At 38.7% G+C, this 19,081-nt stretch overlaps 1 protein-coding gene across 1 annotated transcript; it reads right to left on the bottom strand.

Moving 5' to 3' along the window:
• Window positions 1-2,259: 2,259 nt before the first annotated feature.
• Window positions 2,260-17,731, bottom strand: RUS6 (root UVB sensitive protein (Protein of unknown function, DUF647)). The gene is made up of 13 exons (XM_077375593.1): window positions 17,139-17,731; window positions 15,669-15,767; window positions 15,436-15,549; window positions 10,622-10,693; window positions 10,377-10,487; window positions 10,171-10,290; window positions 5,909-6,010; window positions 5,712-5,784; window positions 4,630-4,713; window positions 4,491-4,555; window positions 4,220-4,321; window positions 3,945-4,136; window positions 2,260-2,784 (listed from the first exon to the last, which is right to left on the bottom strand). The coding sequence occupies exons 1-13, from the start codon at window positions 17,463-17,465 to the stop codon at window positions 2,731-2,733; spliced, it is 1,515 nt and encodes a 504-aa protein (XP_077231708.1). The 5' UTR covers window positions 17,466-17,731; the 3' UTR covers window positions 2,260-2,730.
• Between the last annotated feature and the right edge of the window lie 1,350 nt (window positions 17,732-19,081).

Genomic DNA, 19,081 nt, shown 5'->3' with positions numbered 1-19,081 from the left:
GGATATTATTATGAATCGAAGGTAATTAAAAATTGATTAGGGTTAGTTCAAGTTATCTTTTTGTGTCTGTGAAAAAGTAAAAAATTTAGAAGGGATTTTTTAAGGACCTTCGCAGAAGGCATTTCGCGAACCGGCTATTGCATGAGAGAGCAGCCACACAGGCTCACTTTTCAAGGGATTTTGTCTTATTATCTGAGGTGGCTGCTCTCTCATGGAACAGCCCGTCGGCAAAATGCCTTCTGCGATGGTCCCTAGCAAATCCGAATTTAGAAATATTTTTCCTTTCCATACTTTTCCAGAAAATTCCTGCAATCTAAACTTAGCCTAAAGAAAGGGTTAAGATTCGTTGAAGTTGGTCCGATTCATTTTAGATTAGGGAAACCGAATAGTGCTAAACCGATTATTGGACTCAAATTTAAACGTAATTTTGCATTTAATAATAGAGGTTCGGCACTCACAATCGGTTGACATACTTAAATGAACAGGTCGTAAATTGGCTCCACCGTAATAGATTACCCTAGCCCCTTGTCACCAAATGAATGGTCACAATTACAACAAATGTCCCGATTGTTAAGGATTGTGAAGACCATTTTACGAGATGAACGGTCCCAATTACAGCGCAAAAAGTAAGGGAATTTCCAAATGTACCCTTACTTTTTGTGAAAAAAATATTGATACATGATAATACCTTAGGGTAGGGTAGGGACTAGGGAGGGAGTTAATAGTCAGTCTTAGGTTGCCGAGACCAATTTAATGTTCCACTTATATAAGTCTATGTTATATAAGCTCTGTTGAGGCTATATTTAGAGTAAGATGTGAAAAAAATGAGGCATAGGGAAGAAAATTAATGAGCCTAAACTCCATCCCTTACTATAAAAACATAATCTAATAAAAAGAAAGGTTGATTCCTTCCAGCATGATTTATTATTATTATTATTATTACTACGCAAAGCAACTGAATGTGTATGATCCCAAGCATCTAAGAATTGCAAGATTCTAAAGCGCACCGCTCCCTAATAAAGGAAGATGATTCATCACATGCCCGCAATCTTACTGTAATACGATGAGGCACTATTACATTACAACAAATCCTTTTACATGTCACATCACACAGAGGGAGAAATAGTTCTGCCATCATTCACCACACCTTAATTAGAGATAAAAGTCTTGAAAGTGTCATCCCATTCCTGGTTGGTAGAACCTACAGAGGGATCATTCAAGAATAGGACTAGCACTGTGTATTTTCGGTTGTTGGATGTGAACATTCAACAGCTTTTGACCATCCACCTTCAATGACAAAAGGAAGATTTACTTGCATGTTAGCATTATTCGATTGATGTGATGTGACTATTCGCCAATTCAGATCTAAAGTCCTATCAGATGGATGGTCCAGATCAACCCAAGGTAAGACCCCCTATGTAATAACATCACTCCTGAACCATCTGCCTATCTACACATTTCAATGTTTTTATTTACACTCGGTAACTAAAAAGACGTGTTCCAAATCATTTGAGCAGTAGAAAGGCAGAATTTACAGATAGTGTGAGCAGTAGAAACGAAAACTTGGCTCGCCATGATGGCATACTGATAGTGGGCCGCAGAAACTGTGTAAACAGCAACAATACGGAAAGAAAAGAAAGTATGGAAGAAGATGATGGAAAGGTCTGTGGCAGAAATTACATATAGGTAAAGGTCCACTTTCAATGACCAAAACTACATATTACTGGATGTTAAAATAGTTGATTGTTATGGATTTTTGGTCAATTAGAGTTCCAACATATGGCATATCAGATGGATGGTGGATGGTCCAGATCAACCAAAATATGTTATAGTGCAGGCGCCTTGTTTTATTACAAGGAGGTCAGGCCGTATTAAAGCATTCCTCGGTCTCTTAATAAAGGCATTAACAGCATCCACAATACTGGTAACAGAAGAAAGAAACTATGAAACAAGTCATGGCTTAGTACAGTACTTCATAGCAGACTGTTGAAATGGATGGCAGATACAGGAGCATGAAATGGAACATAAATGGTTTTTTAATTAAAAAACATTTAACTAACTCGACCTGAGTCTTGATAGAGCCTGAGTTAAGTCAACTTGTCAAGTTCTCTGAGTAATCAGTCATGATTTTAACCAGCGTCAAAGTTCACTTACCTCCGATCCTTCAACTAGCACAGTAGCCCTAAACCTTCCAATCATGTTAAGTTTTGAAAAGATTTCAAATGCGCTAATGTTTCCTGTGTCAACAAGCACAGAATATTGCCATCAAGATAAATAGGTTTCAAATAATATACTCCAAAATTTTCTAATACAAATTCAAAAACCAGAAGGGAAAATGGCTCACAAGCCACATATGCCTGTCCATACATGAGATTGTGGAAAACTCACTAACCCTAAACATCACAACCAAAACAACTAGCACGTGTGTAAATTGTAACACACTTTTTTACACCAAATGGAAACAGTAGAGTTTCCAAACCAATGGGAGCATAGACAACCTAAAAAAGTAACAAAAGCATAGACGGTTAGGGTTAGAGAGTACAGGAGGCAAAGCTTATAGTGCTCAAATGCAGAGAGAACAGTCCGATTGCAATTGGAGAAGCAATATCGGTGGTCTCAGCATTAAGGGAGAGCTTGTATATCTGTCATTTCACTTCCAACTGTGCTGTCAGAGTTCCAAATCGACCATGCATAAGAATGAAACCTTTCTGAAGCTTTTCTACGCCCCAGTTAACAGAGCCGAGCTCGCCCAGGGTTGAGTAGTGACTCTAACATCACCCATCCCTGCAATAAATAAGGTAACATCATTTTGAAAGGAAAATTGTCAATTGTGTTCTGGTGTGCGGATTCCAAATAGCTCATCAGGGTAAAATAAAGGAACTTATATAGGCTTCTTATTTTTAACAATGTCAAATCATTAATCTGTATTAACATAGACATGAGTGTCAATGTGGCTGGAGCTGGACACAGCTCTAGCTGCTACACTATAAATCCATCTTGTAAGGATAGAAACTACCATCAATACCCATTTGTTTGATATTCAGTCCTTTCTTTATTTAAACTTCTCTCATTGGCTGTTACAATTGCCAATCTGTCAAAGCCGATGAGAAAGATTTAGGGTTTGTGTTTCAAAGCAAGAGGGTGCAAATATCAGCCCCTTTTTAAGTTCTGTTGTTTTTGTTTCAGAAATGTGTCAGCATAGATCCAAGGGAAGAGCCTTCATTTTTCTTCTTCTATTGCCTCATGGCAATACTTGCACAGGTGAAAAACCCACCCACCTCAGCATCTTAATCATGCATGTGGCCACATGTATGGTAATCATCCAGTGCGCCCTCGGAAAATACTGTAATCAGAAGATCCTAACCATCTGAGCAACATAGTATCAGCTCATTGGATGCAAAACACAAATAAGCATCCGTGTGCAGGACACTGGTCGGAAGGTTAGGGTCATCCTACTGGTTCATATCTTAAGATGTGCCCCATATATTGTGGGTCCCACTAGACGGATGGACAGCCTGGATCACTGAACACATGGCTATATGCACATTTGAGTTGCTGATCCAAATTTAGTTTCAATCCATTTTTTCGGAAGGAAATATTTCTTTTAATGCATTTCTATTTATCATGGTATGTGTTCAGAAATATATATATATATATATATATATATATATATATATATATATATATATATATATATATATATATCCAGCAATTTGTATTATATCTAACATCGAATGTAAAAGGTAAACTTTCCTAATTTTGAGGTACTTCAATTTAATTCTCTTTTTCTTTCAGTATTTTTACAATTTGAAAATTACATTTTCTATATTTAAATATATGTATGGATGAATTAGCTCATCAGGCATCTTGGTATCTGACAGTGACAAACCTTCGTGCATTCAAATTAAATAGCCAGAAAAATAAAAAATGATGTGACAGATCACCTGTTCTGCAGCGTTCCTCTTGAAGAGCCCATACGAATTTGAAACAATCTTGCAAGACTTGACAATTTGATCCTCAACATTTGCAGGCATGAGACAAGTTGATAAGGATCCATCATTACCCGACGACCACTCAGAGGTGTCACGTTTCCTTGAAGACTCGTTTGAACGGATGAAATGCAAGAGTACGTGAGCCTGTAATAGCAAATAATTGTAGCTCACGTAAGATGAACAGGAGTTTTCTTGGATCCAAGTGATATTTGGAAGCTAAAACTCACATGGAAAGCTGCTTTTAGAATGTCATCGGACTTAGCTTGATCCTTGAACAATGCATACACATTACCCTTTGAAGGATTATATGTGACTATGTATCGTTCTTCCTGTAATAAAAATAATCATATAAACGGTAATGTTAATGGTCTCTAAAGAGGCCTTAATGTCCCATTTGCATATAAGATTAAATAAAAATAATCTTATATGAAAATAAAAACAGATTCCATAAACTACAACTTTGTTTAACTTTTAAACGATAGTACATGAGAGTTATACCTTAAACAAGGGTTCTATGGCAAGGAATGAAGCTGGCTCCTGGAATGCATCCCTAAACCTCGGTCCTGCAAAACAGTTAATACAAGCTTCATAACTGCAGGCCTAGAAAATAACAAGAACCTCTTTCTTACATACATACCTAGAATGATAGGCCTATCTTGTGACCATGGAAACGTGAAGATATTTTCCTTTGAATTCCCATCTTTCAATGAGGGAACACGTCCTACAAAAACAGATTAGATAGGAAAGAGAGTTATCAGAGGCAGAAAATCCAAAACTAAATCAAATCCACATGACTGCAGTCCCCACAAGATAATCAATAACATAATAAAGGAATGATATGCTGTTTTCAAAGTTGAACATGGCAGAAAATAATAAGGCCATTCAAAAAAACATAGCAGAAAATATCAAACTTCAAACCTGAAAAAAGAAGAAGAAAATACCAAACTTCAATCCTGAAAATACATCATTAAAAAAATGAATGCCTTTTAGAGCTTATTTGTGAGGCCTTCCATCCTTAATCACTTTCCTAAATGAAACTCAAATATTTTAACCCATTTCTACTTCTGAATTATCTTCAGAAGCCAATTAGCCAGCCTAGTAGTTTAGTTACGACCTCAGTAAACCAAAATACAAATCATTCTTAACACCGCCCATAAACAATTCCAAAATGAAAGTTTCCCGAACCCATCTAAAACATGTCATAGGTGCAATTTGTATTCACCTAAATTCTTATCAATGAAAAAAAGCAACTGTTTCAAAAAATTTCTCCAACTTGAGGCCTGCCAACCCCACTGCAACATCACCAAGACATCACCATAGGGTATATTTTGGCCCTGTTTACTCCATTTTTTCCGGTACCAATTCTTTGATGTAGCTGCTGTAGGAGTGGACTGTTTGTCGCTTATTTAGGGGCTGCATTAGAAGTCTAAATAAAGGGAGGGGTGACTGGCACCAAAACAAAAGGGGCATAAATCTCAGCTCAATAGACAGAAATGTCTCAAGAAGTGTATTTAGGTAAAATAGGAATAAATCAATATTACATAAACAGTACATGAATAAATACCAGACGTGAGAAATCTGATAAAATTAAGGTTTTCTCCTAATAGCCATTTCAACATGTGTTCAGAATTGCAGTTCTTTTAAGATAGGGATGTCCCTGTTATTTAGGCTTCTGATGTCAATTATACAAGTACATGGAACTTAAAAGACCGAACCTACCTGTCTTAAGGAACGATTCCACTGCCACAGTGAATCTTGCCCGGTTCAAAGTATGCAAAACAACCGACTTAACCTGGAAAAAAGCATGGAGTGACAATTATAAGCAGGTTTTAATCTAAACATTTTCATCAATAGTCTTTCAATAAAATCTAAGAGATAAAGAATAAAAAAGAACCCAAATAAGTAGATAGCCAAACCTCCTGGTATGAGCTGAAAACATATCCGCACGACAGGAGTGCAAAAGTAGTCACCAAGGAAGGATTTCTTTTCGAGATCATGATACTCAGTCCAGTCCCCAACTTTGCATGACAGAAATTTCAAGATGGAATCACTACAGTAGCTACAACTGAGTAATAGATAGTATTCAATAGCTAGTAAAGCTAACATAAACTTTGCGTGCAGTCAGTAAAATTTGGCATAGATCAGAAATCAAGTTATTGGCCTAATTAAAAGAACTAAAACATCCAAGTCACTCGGATAGTTCAAAACTTAGATATTGTGTTATGTGTAGGTGAGAAAGTACATGCATAGATCAGAACACTAGAATATATGGGATAATTGAGAACGTTCATATACACTAAATACTTTGCAAACTCGTTTCCTTTCCTGAAGAACAGAATTTTTGCAGGACGATGGGATACAGATATTTTAAGCTATACAACTGTTAAAAGATAGGTGCATATTTCTGTTATGTGTATTTAGGATGGGCCCCATCATAAGCAATGAAAAACTTATTTTCAGAATATTCAGCAACTCTAACAAAAACATCACTCAAGACTCAACATCATGCATCTGAAGCTTATTTTCAGCAAACTGGTTGGCCTTCACGAAGTTAGTAGGTGAAGTCTTACAGCTGAGGGCTTAAGCTTGCATACAAATTGGATAATACATTGCTTTTATGGTCCTCATTATGGGACAAGAATTCCATGTTAGCTATTCTAGGATGAATTTGATGGTTGTACCAATTATCCACGGAGATTACTTCGTCATGTAGTTATAGAAATTCTGTCAGTTCTTTTGAGATGATCTTTTGTTAGAGCTAACTATTCAGGCAATTTAACTTATATTTGTTATGTGATTTAAGAAATCGTGTAATGAAGTAAGGAAGAGGTGCGCAGCATTTGTATTATGGTATTTTTTTCTCAAAATGATTGGCTCTTAATCACTAGCTGTACGTTCAAAATGGGTGATTGAAACGAATTGAAGACTTGAAGATTAGAAACTCAGCTAAACTCTTTGTTCACACAATCGTGTCATGTGTGAACAGGGGTGGGAGAGGGAGCAGAGCAGAGGAATAGTCAGTTTTCCACGGTTTCTATAGAACAGTCTAAGGTGCTCGTAGGTGGGTGGACCCTGCTTCTAGTTCTAAGGTTATATTGTATCCATTTATTTGGTGGTTAAGCAGGCTTTCGAGAAAATTGTTTGTTGTAGGCTCATCTTCATTATTAGAAAACCTAGGCATGTTTCTATTGCTTGCATAATGAGGGAGAATGGAAAACGTATTATCCAGGTACTGAAGAGACTAAGGTGTCAGAGAATCAGTTTGGCTTCATGCCCGGATGATCGACTATGGAAGATATCTTCTTGATTAGGCGGTTAATGAAGAAAATAAAAAGGACCTTCATATGGTTTCCATTGATTTGGAGAAGCGTATGATAGGGTTCCTAGGAGTGTTATGTGGTGGGTCCTTGAAAGGAAAAAAGTTCCTACTAAATATGTGGATGTGATTAAGGATATGTACGATGGAGCAGTAACTAGTGTCAGAACTACGGATGGCACGTCCAGTGAGTTTCCAATTACAACAGGATTGCATCAAGGATCAGCTCTAAGCCCTTATCTTTTTATGCTAGTTATGGATGAAAGGATATCCATGATGAGGTGCCGTAGTGTATTTTATTTGCAGATGACATAATATTAATTGACGAAACCAAAGCAGGAGTTAATGCTAAGTTAGAGTTATGGTGAACTACTTCGAAATCCAAAGTTTTAGACTGAGTAGGACTAAGACAGAGTATATGGAATGCAAATTTAGTAATGTAAGGAAGCGAGGCGAGGATGTAGTAAATATGATTGGACAGGAGGTACCTAAGAGGGATATCTTTCACTTTCTTGGTTCAATCCTACATAAGGAAGGAAAGATTGAAGAGGATGTTAACCACAGAATAAGAACAAGTTGGTTGAAGTGGAAGCATGCTCAGGAGTTCTATGCGACCGTAAAATACCTACCAAGTTGAAGGGAAAGTTCTATAAGACAGCTGTGAGTTCAGCCATGCTGTACGGCTCATAATGCTGTGCCACCAAGAAGAAACATGTACATGAGATGAGTGTAGCGGAGATGTGAAAGCTTAGACAGATGTGCGGCCACACAAGATTAGATAGAATTAAAAATGAAGACATTCGTAAAAAGGCGGGGGTGGCACCAATTGAGGAGAAGATGAGAGAGCACCGCTAAAGATGGTTTGGGCATATCCAACGTAGGCCTTTGGATGCTCCAATGAGAAGAAGTGACTCGTGCCAAGTTTATGGAGTAAAAAGAGGAAGGGGCAGACCGATAACAACTTGGTTAGAAACAGTGAGGAAAGACTTGATGGCTAGGAACATAACAGAGAACATGACCTTGGATAGGAGAGAACTGAATAAAATGATCAATGCAGACGAACCCAACTAGTGTCAGGATTAGACCAATGTTACCAGGATCACCCTCCGACCCACGATCCGGGGTCATCGACCCGAAACGTGGGTCGTTTTCGACCCGGATCGCCAAAACTGGCGGCCCGAGCGACCCACGTGAAATGGAGAAATGCATAGAGAAAGGGAACACTTCGGTGGACTAGGTAAAGAGAGCTGCACAATAGTTTATTAGTTTGTTCATGTTTTTATATTTTTATTTCAAAACTATGTAGTTATTTTTTGTTTGTTTTCATTTAAGATTGAGAATGCAATATATGTTGGTACTTAATTTGGTGTTATATATTATGGATTGGATTGGAACTGGAATTTACATTTTGAATATATATATATATATATATATATATATATATATATATATAGAGAGAGAGAGGAAAGTGTTGGTGAGCTTAAGCTCACCAAACTTATGGTGAGCTTAAGCGCCCCAATCACATGGGTCCCACATTTTCTGTGGTGATCCAAACCATTCATTTGCAAGGCCCTTACATAGATAGGGTGTGTACCAAAAATCGGCTCCATAGGATCATCCTAACCCCTCCATTTGTGGAGGACAAAAATGGGCAGATTTGTGGACAAATAATGTCTGTCCATTTTGACCTCCACAAATGGATGGGTTAGGATGATCCTATGGAGCTGATTTTTGGTACACACCCCATCTATGTAAGGGCCTTTCAAATGAATGCTTTAGATCATCCTAACAAAGTAGGCCCCAATGTGATTGGGCGCTTAAGCTCACCATAAGTTTGGTGAGCTTAAGCTCACCAACACTTTCCTCTCTCTCTCTCTCTCTCTCTCTCTCTCTCTCTCTCTCTCTCTCTATATATATATATATATATATATATATATATATATATATATATATATATATGAAAGTGTTGGTGAGCTTAAGCTCACCAAACTTATGGTGAGCTTACCCAATGTGATTGGGCGCTTAAGCTCACCATAAGTTTGGCGAGCCATAAGTTTGGCGAGCTTAAGCTCACCAACACTTTCCTCATACATATATATATATATATATATATATATATATATATATATATATATATATATATATATATATATATATATATATATATATATGGCATACACGTGCTTTTGGTTTTGTTTATTAAATGAATGTAGTATTCTTTTAAAAATATATGAAATTACATATATAGAGTACCAGAGCGGCCCAGATTTGCGCTCCAAATCGACCCACGAGCCAAAATAGAGAACCAACTTAGCCCACCCTCATCGTACCCCGTCGTACCCCGTACCGGTCCCGTACCGCGTTCCAGGTAACCTTGGATTAGACTTAGTCAATTTGAGCCGGGTAGAATCTTTCACCTTCTTCATGAAAATTTTCTAAAGGATTCATTAGCCGACCCCAACTAGTTTGGGAGAAAGGCTTAGTTGAGTTGAGTTGAGTAGAATGACTACTCTTCTCACATGTTTCCCAAATGTTTCCTCTCTTCACAATCTGATTCTAGTTAGCTAGAGTACCTAGCAATAAGCTTCAGGATTTGTCCCTTAGTTCCCCAAACCCATATCCTGGCACTTTGCATGTTGACGACAAAAATTAACTTAATATACTGAGAACACTGGAAGAGAGGGAAGGGGGCTGGGGGATGGGAGAGGACAAGAATATAAAGCTAAAGATGGTTAGAATGTAACCATTACCATGTAACAGACAAGCTGAGCAGTTTAGCATGCAGTGAAGCTACCCCTTTTCTAATTACATTAACCATAACACATTATCTATAGTTACTATCCTGAAGGGAATACCACCTACCAAGTCTGCAATGTTGCCAACACATTCTCCTTTAGCAGTGACGTCCCCAATATTTTCTCCTTTAGCAAAGGCTTTATAGATTGGAGTACGAGTTGATGTTGATGTCACTGCCGCAACATTCTACAATGAAGATAGGATAGAAATCAGGCTACATATAGTTTCTTCAATAAATAAAAAAAAACACCATGGTGAAAAACGCCTCCAACCTTAACCACATTGGCAGCACATGCCAATGGTAAGAAAAGGTGTGGCACAGCAGCAGTTGCCAACTCTACCCCAGCACCCAACTCCATCAAAAGATCACCCGCAAAGCGAAGCTGTAAAACATTTCAATTTTCGAATCATAAGTCATTTGCATTTTCATCCAACAAGGAGTATAGTTCGTACTTGACATGTGTTGAATAATATAAAAAAAAGATAGCTGAAAAGGCCAAATATGTACATAATTTACCTGTTTCAGATCATAGTCAAACTTCTTTCCCTGCCGTGCAAAAAGCATTTTGCCAACACGTCCTGCTCCATCCTACATGAGAAACATAAGTTAACTTATACAAAATGCGCCTTCAGAATTGCCAAGAAACCAGCAAGTAACTCCAGCAACTTAGAAATAAAAACATCGACATAATATATAAATAAAAAGCATCGACAAAAAGGAAGGAAATGAAAAGCAACGCATTCAATTTCGGATGATGCATTGGAGAAGCATCCATTGAATAAATTGTTTTTCATCATCTACCAATTCAAAAGCATTTATAAAAGCTGCAATGACAAATATGGATAAGGATCACATTTGAACAAGAGTTGCATTTTACTTTTGTCAGTAAGAATGTATTAATTTTTTTTTTTAAATGGTGACAATACATTAATTATTGTAAGAGATTATAAACACTGATCAAAATTTTAACTTCTAACATTGATGACTGTTGAAAATCCAATAAAATATTCAAGAACATTTCGTGTGGAAGAAGAGTAAGGAATAGGGTAGAAATAGAAGATAAAATAGGCAGAAGAGAAAAGAGGAGAAATTCCACGTAGGTTACTTCCCAACCCCACAAAATGGTATTTTTATATTTTTCACTAATGCATAATTAACAATAGTGTCACTAGGGTTATCCTAATGGTGGGCCCTATCAAATTAACATAAAATTGACTCTAATTATCATGAAATACTGAGTCTAATTAACATAATACACATCGTAGGTATAGTGGGTCCTATCTAACTTAAGTTCCTCAACACCCCACCCCCCTCTATTCCATTCTCTCAAGCTGGAGCATGGATTACATCCATCCCCAGCTTGGAATACACACCACTAAATTGAAATGCACCCACTCCCACTCATGGATGAGCCGGTACATGAAATCCTACACATCTACCACTCTTCAAGTCACACACTTAGAAGCAGGAATCTTCCTCATAGGTGCCGCTCCCACACTAGAACTGCGATTCAGAGCTCCTTAGGAAGGAAACTGCTCCCATGGCTCTCCCGACCAACTTCCTTGCATCAAACTCCTCCAACTCTTCAAAGTGCTCACGTGGGACCAACTCTTCCATGGCCCTCCCATCCTTAGACTCTTCTAGACCCCCCTCCCGCTTCCGCGCCTCGCGCCCGCTCGCCCCCGCCCAACGCTTCTAGGACACACACACATCACTAAATTGAAACACATCCACTTGCATGCACGAATGAGCCGCACATGAAATCCTGTACATTTTCTACCATGGTTCTAGTCACCCCTTGACTCATTGCCTGTTCCTCCGCCAACAACTGAAAACCCTCTGTGAAGTAATAGAACAACACAATCCTCAAGAATGCAGCAAAACCCATGTGAAAGCACAATAGCTGACAATAGCATATCAGTTAACATGAATATGCAGATATCCCCACGAAAACCCATGAACATGAATATGCAGAAATCCCCACAAGTTAGCAGTCCACTCCAAGGCTTCACAAAGAGTGCACATGAAGCAACTGCACAGCAATAGTGTATCACACTTCACAACAGTCTACTCAAGACTGCACATCAATCCACAATATTACCACGCAGTAGTCAGCATGAAGGTTGCATTACAGCCCACACAAATGGCACAACAGTCACGTGAAAACATAATACTCTTCACATGGCATAATAGCCTATAGAAATGGCTTAGTAGCCACACGTCAAGACTTTACCACAGTGTACACACAAAGAAGGCTTCACAACAGTCCAAAATAGCCCACATAACTCGGCTCCATAGTCCAAACAGGATGGCACAATCAATCGAAGCTTCATAAATAGATCAGGCATACAAACTCGATGAGGCAGATACTAGCTACCCCACACAAAGCCGCAAAGCATGGCAGTAAGATAACATCAACCTCAAGAGAGGCAGCACGGTGCACATCACGATGGAGCAGTCTACAGAAAGCACAATAGGGATATGATGCTCAGGAATCTATACAACCACGCACAAGACACAAAGGAGTACAACAACCTTCACTCTAAAAAAGAGCTGCTCCAAGGACTTAGCAATCCACAAGAGTATTTAGCAGTCCAACCAAAGCACAGAATCACATATAGAGGTGCTAACCATCCACACTCCCCAACAAGAAAGAGTACATCAGCTCCAAAAAGCACAACACCACACGATAGAGTTCATGAAAAACATAGCAGTCCAAGAAAATCAATCCAATTCATACAAGATGAAGCAGCTAACGAGATGGTGCAGCAGTCCACACACAACACTACATCTACAACCCTTGAGAAAACACAGCAGTCTTCAAGGAGATACTTTAGTGCATACGAATGGACGTTATCTTCTCATGAAGGAGCAGCAATTCATATTTATTCACATAAAAATCATTCGAAGGAATAGTAGTCTGTTTCAAGAGATTATTCCTTCACTTGCAGACATATCAGTCCATACACAGAGAAATCCACATAAAAAGCAGCCCACAACACAAGAATCATAGTATAATCTTCATCAAAAACAGCTCCACAACAATGTCATCCCCTCGTAACTAGAACTAAGAGGTTTACTAGCTGAAACACACTAGAGCACAACAATCATGTAGCAACGCATGGAATGTCTATACACCAAAGAAAGATAAAAACCCTAGTTTTCAAGAAGAAAGAAGAATAGTAGCTGTAGAAAATTTGGGCTTCAAAGAAGAAAAAAGAGAATATTGGGGTACAAAAAACTGAACATAGGAATTGGGGTTAGGAATTTGTTCACAAAAAGGATAGGATTAGGGTTTCTAACTTTATGATAGGGTTTCTAGAATTAGACTACGACGGGATGCAAGTGCAGCCGGGCCAATACCTTTTCAAGTGTGGCCCATGTGATACATCCACTGCCACCAAGGCTTTAAAACGAATCACCAAGAAAGGGGAGGGGTAAATTGGTCTTTTTCTTTAAAGTTTGAATTTGGACAAACTATCAAAAGGGGATATTTTCCCTATTAACTGTTTATAATTCTGGTGTCATTTGTATTGAACTATTTACCGAGCATAAATACAATATTCAATGTTTACATGATATATTTGAATGTCCAATCATGTTTATAAGTTAACACAATAATGAACTAAACTTTCCACCTCCTGGTTCTGGGTTCTACCTCAACTTTGTTTTAGAATTTTTCATTGGTTATTGATATCGCAATGTACTAGGTACCCTACGAGACTTGCCGATCCCATGAGGAGATTGTTGATATTTCAGCATCTTAGGAGATCAGGTTCAAGAACATTCTAGGGGAAGCTAATAATGTGGTGGATTCATTGGCAAAGGAGGGAATCTCAAGAGCGGTTTTATCTGTGGGAGATCATATGCCTCTGTAGCATGTTGTTGTTCTGTTGGTTTGGGTGTGCTTTTCCTTGCTGTTTTCTGCTTTGAGTTTTGACTAAGTCAATGGAGCAATGTTGCATGGATTCGGATTCGCATGTCGGGATCCGACACAGATTCGAGGTGTCAGATTCAGCAAACCCCCAAAAGTAGGATTCGGATTCGATAATTTTAAAATAAAATAAAATTTTCAAAATTTAATATATATATATATATATATATATATATATATATATGAGGAATATGTTCGTGCGCTCAAGCTCTAATAAGGAATGGTGCGCTTGAGTGCACCAATCACATGGGTCCCACAATTTCTGTGAGGATCCAAACCATTCATTTGCAAGGGCCTATCATAGATAGGGTGTGTACCAAAAATCAGCTCCATTGAATCATCCTAACCCCTCCAAAAGTGGAGGGCAAAAATGGGCAGATTTGTGGTCTGTCCATTTTGACCTCCACAAATGGATGGGTTAGGATGATCCTATGGAGCTGATTTTTTGTACACACCCTATCTATGTAAGGCCCTTTCTAGTGAATGCTTTGGATCATCCTAACAATGTGGGCCTCAATGGTTTTTGAGCTCAAGCTCACGAATATGTTCCAACGCTCAAGCTCACAATCCTTTTCCTCTCTCTCTCTCTCTCTCTCTCTCTCTATATATATATATATATATATATATATAGATAGATAGATAGATATATGTGTCTATGCATATATATTCATGAAAAATTTGAGGGTAGAGGGTTGAGGCGAGTATTGTATTAAGAGAGTTGAAGGAGGAAGGGGGTCGATGTTCGAGGGTCGAGGCGCTAGGGTTTTTATTAAAAGAGTATGGGTTGTGCTTTCATATAAAAAAAAGTTAAGAATAAAATATGTTTAAAGGGAAAATATATAGGATTCGCATTTCAAAATAGACAACGATGAATCGGATTCGCCCGAAAAAAAAAACAGGAATCGTGCAGGACAAGGCTACGACATGAATCAGGGTGTGTCCCACGAGAATCCATGTCCGATTCGGATGCGGAGATGTGTCGGCACGGATTCGGCACAGGGGGGGCAAAGAATCCATGCAACATAGCAATGGAGTATATATAGGTGACTGGGGATACAAGATACCAAAACAAATGCATAGAAATATCAGCTCTCAAAACAATATACTACATAAATAACAATAATGATCAACAGTACAACCATGTCATGTGTTGTTCATAATATACATTTAGCACATTGTATGAGAACTTAGTGTGACATGTCCATATGCTTAACACATAGAACTCATTCCAAAGAGGAATGTGAAATCTCATTTAATGCATGCCCATGCCATAAATGAGATTACCTTGAGAATCCAGATAATCTCCTGTATTCTCAACGGCTTGCATCCAAAAATGAAAGGATTGATATAACATAGATAATGTTATTTAATGGAGACAAACGATTTGACTTATTACCTTGAGAATCCAGTTTATAGCAACAGCACCCGAAGTGGCTCTATCCCTAGACATCCCGACTGAATTCAACAGTGTCTGTGTCGTGAAAACACCCATTGCTCCACCAAAGAAGTGCTAGAGAGAAGATTCCAGTAATTAAAATAGAATTGCAGAGTATAAAATCAATGAAAAATAATTATAACCAATTTGGTACTGAAACTCAAACTGCAGCTCCTATGCAAGTAGGCAAATACCTTTAATGCTCTCCATGTCATGTAAGGTACATAGGAAGGGGTAACACTGTCTGGGAACCCTTCAGGTACTACATAGGATCGTACAAATCCCACGAAATCCTGCAAGAACGTTGATGCAGCCCATAAATTATACAAGATTCAAGAAGACGAAGTAATAAGTTTAAAAAATGGCAGAGAGGGTAGTCGGTTTCGTTTTACACACTTTGTTGGGTATTGGGTATTGGGTATTGGGAAGGACTAATTACTTAATAGGGTTTTTTTTTGAATTTCTAGACAGCACTTAGCATTTCATGCAAGCAAGCTGTAACTAGAAAAGTGTTTTTTTGTTAATGGAAAATAAATATATATTAAGAGAAAGCTGTGACCGAGATATACATAGCGGAAGAAAGAGCAAAGATAAGAGAAACTAGGCAAAAGGAGCAAAAGAAAATACAGAGCAACTATCAAGGGGTAAGAAATAAAAAATAGTTAGACTATCTCTTTCTACTCCCAATCAAGCTAGGCGATCAGTATCAGAGTTAGCCAATCTTCAAACATGTTAGAGAATCACCGAGGCACCCTCCACTCTGTCAAAGATCTCATCAAACATGTGTGTGAATCTTCATGGAGGCGATTGGCTCCCACAAGCCCACCGAATAACGTTGAGAGAACCCCCTAAACTATCACTCTACTGAGATCCGAGCTCTATACGATTCTTGTCCCTTGTAATAATGATCTAACATCAACTTTATTCGAGTATGTTATTCCGATCGTGCCCGAGAAGGTCCATATTGCTGACCCGGTTACCAATGCAGGAGCTGTCAAAATTAAGTTTCAGCTTGTTGGACTAAAAGGATCTCAGTGAGAAAAGTGTTAGCGAGTTATATTTACAAAAATGTCCACCCCCTTTATTCTCCATTCCATCCTTTCTAATTTAGGAGAGTCAGTTTGCATTCTGTCGATCATGACTCGTTCGCATTCTGCATGCATCGACGGCGCCGTTTGCGTTCTACGTGCATGGGAGTTTCCCCACATTTGGCGTCCGTCGTGCCCGGACTGTAAAAAGTCCTTTTCTATATGTGTAAAGGTAGAGGAGCCCAAGGAAGAAGTGATGTTCCCCTCTTCTTCTTCTTCTCAATCGCCTGAAATCCAATCCGAGGGGACAGAAACGTTTTAGTCTTTGACCCCTTGAATTGAGCTTCATTTTGCGTCTGAGCGGCTGGCACGCCCGCGCATTCACCCCTCACAATCAGTGAGGCACTGACCGACCGCGCCAGATGGTTTTAGACCGAACAGCAATTAAAAGCACTATTTGACCTAAAGATGATTTTTTTAAGGTTTAAAAAAAAAAAAAAGGATTATGATTCCACCTTCAAAACACATAAATAATATAAAATAAACCTATAATTTCACGATCAGAAAGCATAAAACAAAGTGGAAAGAAGCCAAAATTTCACCAAAGTAAAGAAAATGCAGTGAAATTAAACTGACGTTTACGGGAGCCTCAGGAGTATGCAATCCAATTGCACGGATCGAACCCTTCCTGAATCTTTCCCCGTCTTTCTGAGCCACCACGTATTTCCATCGCCTCCCATCGATCTCCTCACAGCACAATACTCTCAAGCTTGAATCCACAAAACCCTCCTCCACTAGGCCGAATTTCACCTCCGCTAGGGTTTGGGCCGATGCCGGAGAAGAGGAAGGAGGAGAAGAGGCGAGATTTGCGCTTATGCGCAGACTCTCTCGGACCAGAATCCGAGCGTCCTGCGAACTCGCTAGGGTTTGAGCCGGAGATTGCTTGAATTGGATCGGAGCCATGAGAGATAGAGAGAGAGATGAAAAATGAGATTTTAGGGCTGGAATTTATAGGTGAAGAGAAGGGGAGAGCTTTGGTTTCGTCGACGGTAACGCGGCATTGTAGTTAGATATAGGTGTCGGAGAGAGAAAAGAAACGGAGATTAAGAGGAAGAGAGAGAATGAATGTGAGAGAAAAACTACCTATAAAAACGAACCTTTTCTCCTCTTCTTTGGCTCACTTCACTTACAACGAAAAGAGCCACATGGGAACGGTGAATTAAAATTCGGTGATCGGGAATTATACAGGGGGAAATGATATATTCGCCCCGCCCCTTCTTTTTCTTGTAAATGGGGTGTTGGTTGGAGGGTGAACTAACATAGTAACATTGAATGAATGAGAAGGATTAGGCAGAAAGTCAGTCTCATGATCAATGGTAACAGACATTTTTTGGACCCACATAAGAGATATCTGTAAAATCACGACCGTTGATCTTGTAAATCATCAGGATTATACACAAATGGTTTTCCCCCAATCCAGAACAGACATCTTATGCCTGAGATAAAATACTACAAAATTCAACGCTTCTTATTTTCTTTTCAGAGTTCTAAACAATGTTTAAAGATGAAGGGATAGGATCATCACTTCTCAATCTCATGATTGATTCTTTCCCTTCATCTTTAAACATTTTTTTCAGAATTCTAAACAAGAAAATCTCAAGTTCTAAACACCTTTTGGTGGCAACTGTGATCTGAGTTTGGATCAACGGATCTGATCATGAACATGTTGCACAAGTAGGGCCCAAAAAGTCTCTTTTTAGGAAAGAGAGTAACACCCCGTCTTCTTAGCATTTTCCTAATAATAAATGAGAAAAGAATGATAATCCCTAATAAGGGACTCACATGCCCTATTAATGGGCCCCACATATAGAGTTCACATGTAGGACCCACGGGCAATTGACATTACGCACTTTTCCTTTTTCTTATAATGACATTTATGTTTTTGGAGTGGGTCTCAGCGGTCGTACTTGCTTAGCACCTAACCAGAAACAGCTTCATCTGAGCCCCATGACCTCAATCCTAACCCAACCCGAAAATAAATTCGGTTGGCTTTTCCCAACCCGAGGGAAGGCTAACCCAACTAGAGCCGAAATCAGGTTCAACCTGTCGTGTTTGGGTTGGGACCGAGCCAAGCTGCACCCCTACAAACAGGACCTAAGGTGCATACACATACTTTTCTAACCTCCAATGGAATTGGATTTCGATTCATGGCCCATCCAAAGCAAGGCCTTATGATCATTTAAAGAGTAGGCCCCACTTGTATTTCTACAAAGATGAACAAATTAGTAAAGGAAATGTCTGGATTCCACGCCAAAGCAAATATCCCCACATCCCACATCGGATAAAGTGAAATGGATGTGGTTGGGTTATAAGGGAATGGGCTTTTAGGCCTCTAACAGCTAGCTTTTAGGTGTGAGTTATATCCAGTTAAATTCCCAACAGGAACAATAAGGTACACATAAAAGTTAGGATATTTTCTTCTTTTTATCCATCATTTTTTCATAAAAAAAAATATGATCCCATTTTGTTGTACTTTTCATAGAATGGACACATGGTTTTGACGTTAAATATCATTATTT

This window comes from Tasmannia lanceolata, unplaced genomic scaffold (assembly GCF_043159265.1).
Source record: "Tasmannia lanceolata isolate RefF3 unplaced genomic scaffold, GAP_Taslan_0.1 ptg000054l, whole genome shotgun sequence".
Classification (NCBI taxonomy): domain Eukaryota; kingdom Viridiplantae; phylum Streptophyta; class Magnoliopsida; order Canellales; family Winteraceae; genus Tasmannia; species Tasmannia lanceolata.
The sequence above is the reverse complement of the archived record's forward strand: the minus strand, read 5'-3'. Positions and strand labels throughout refer to the sequence as shown.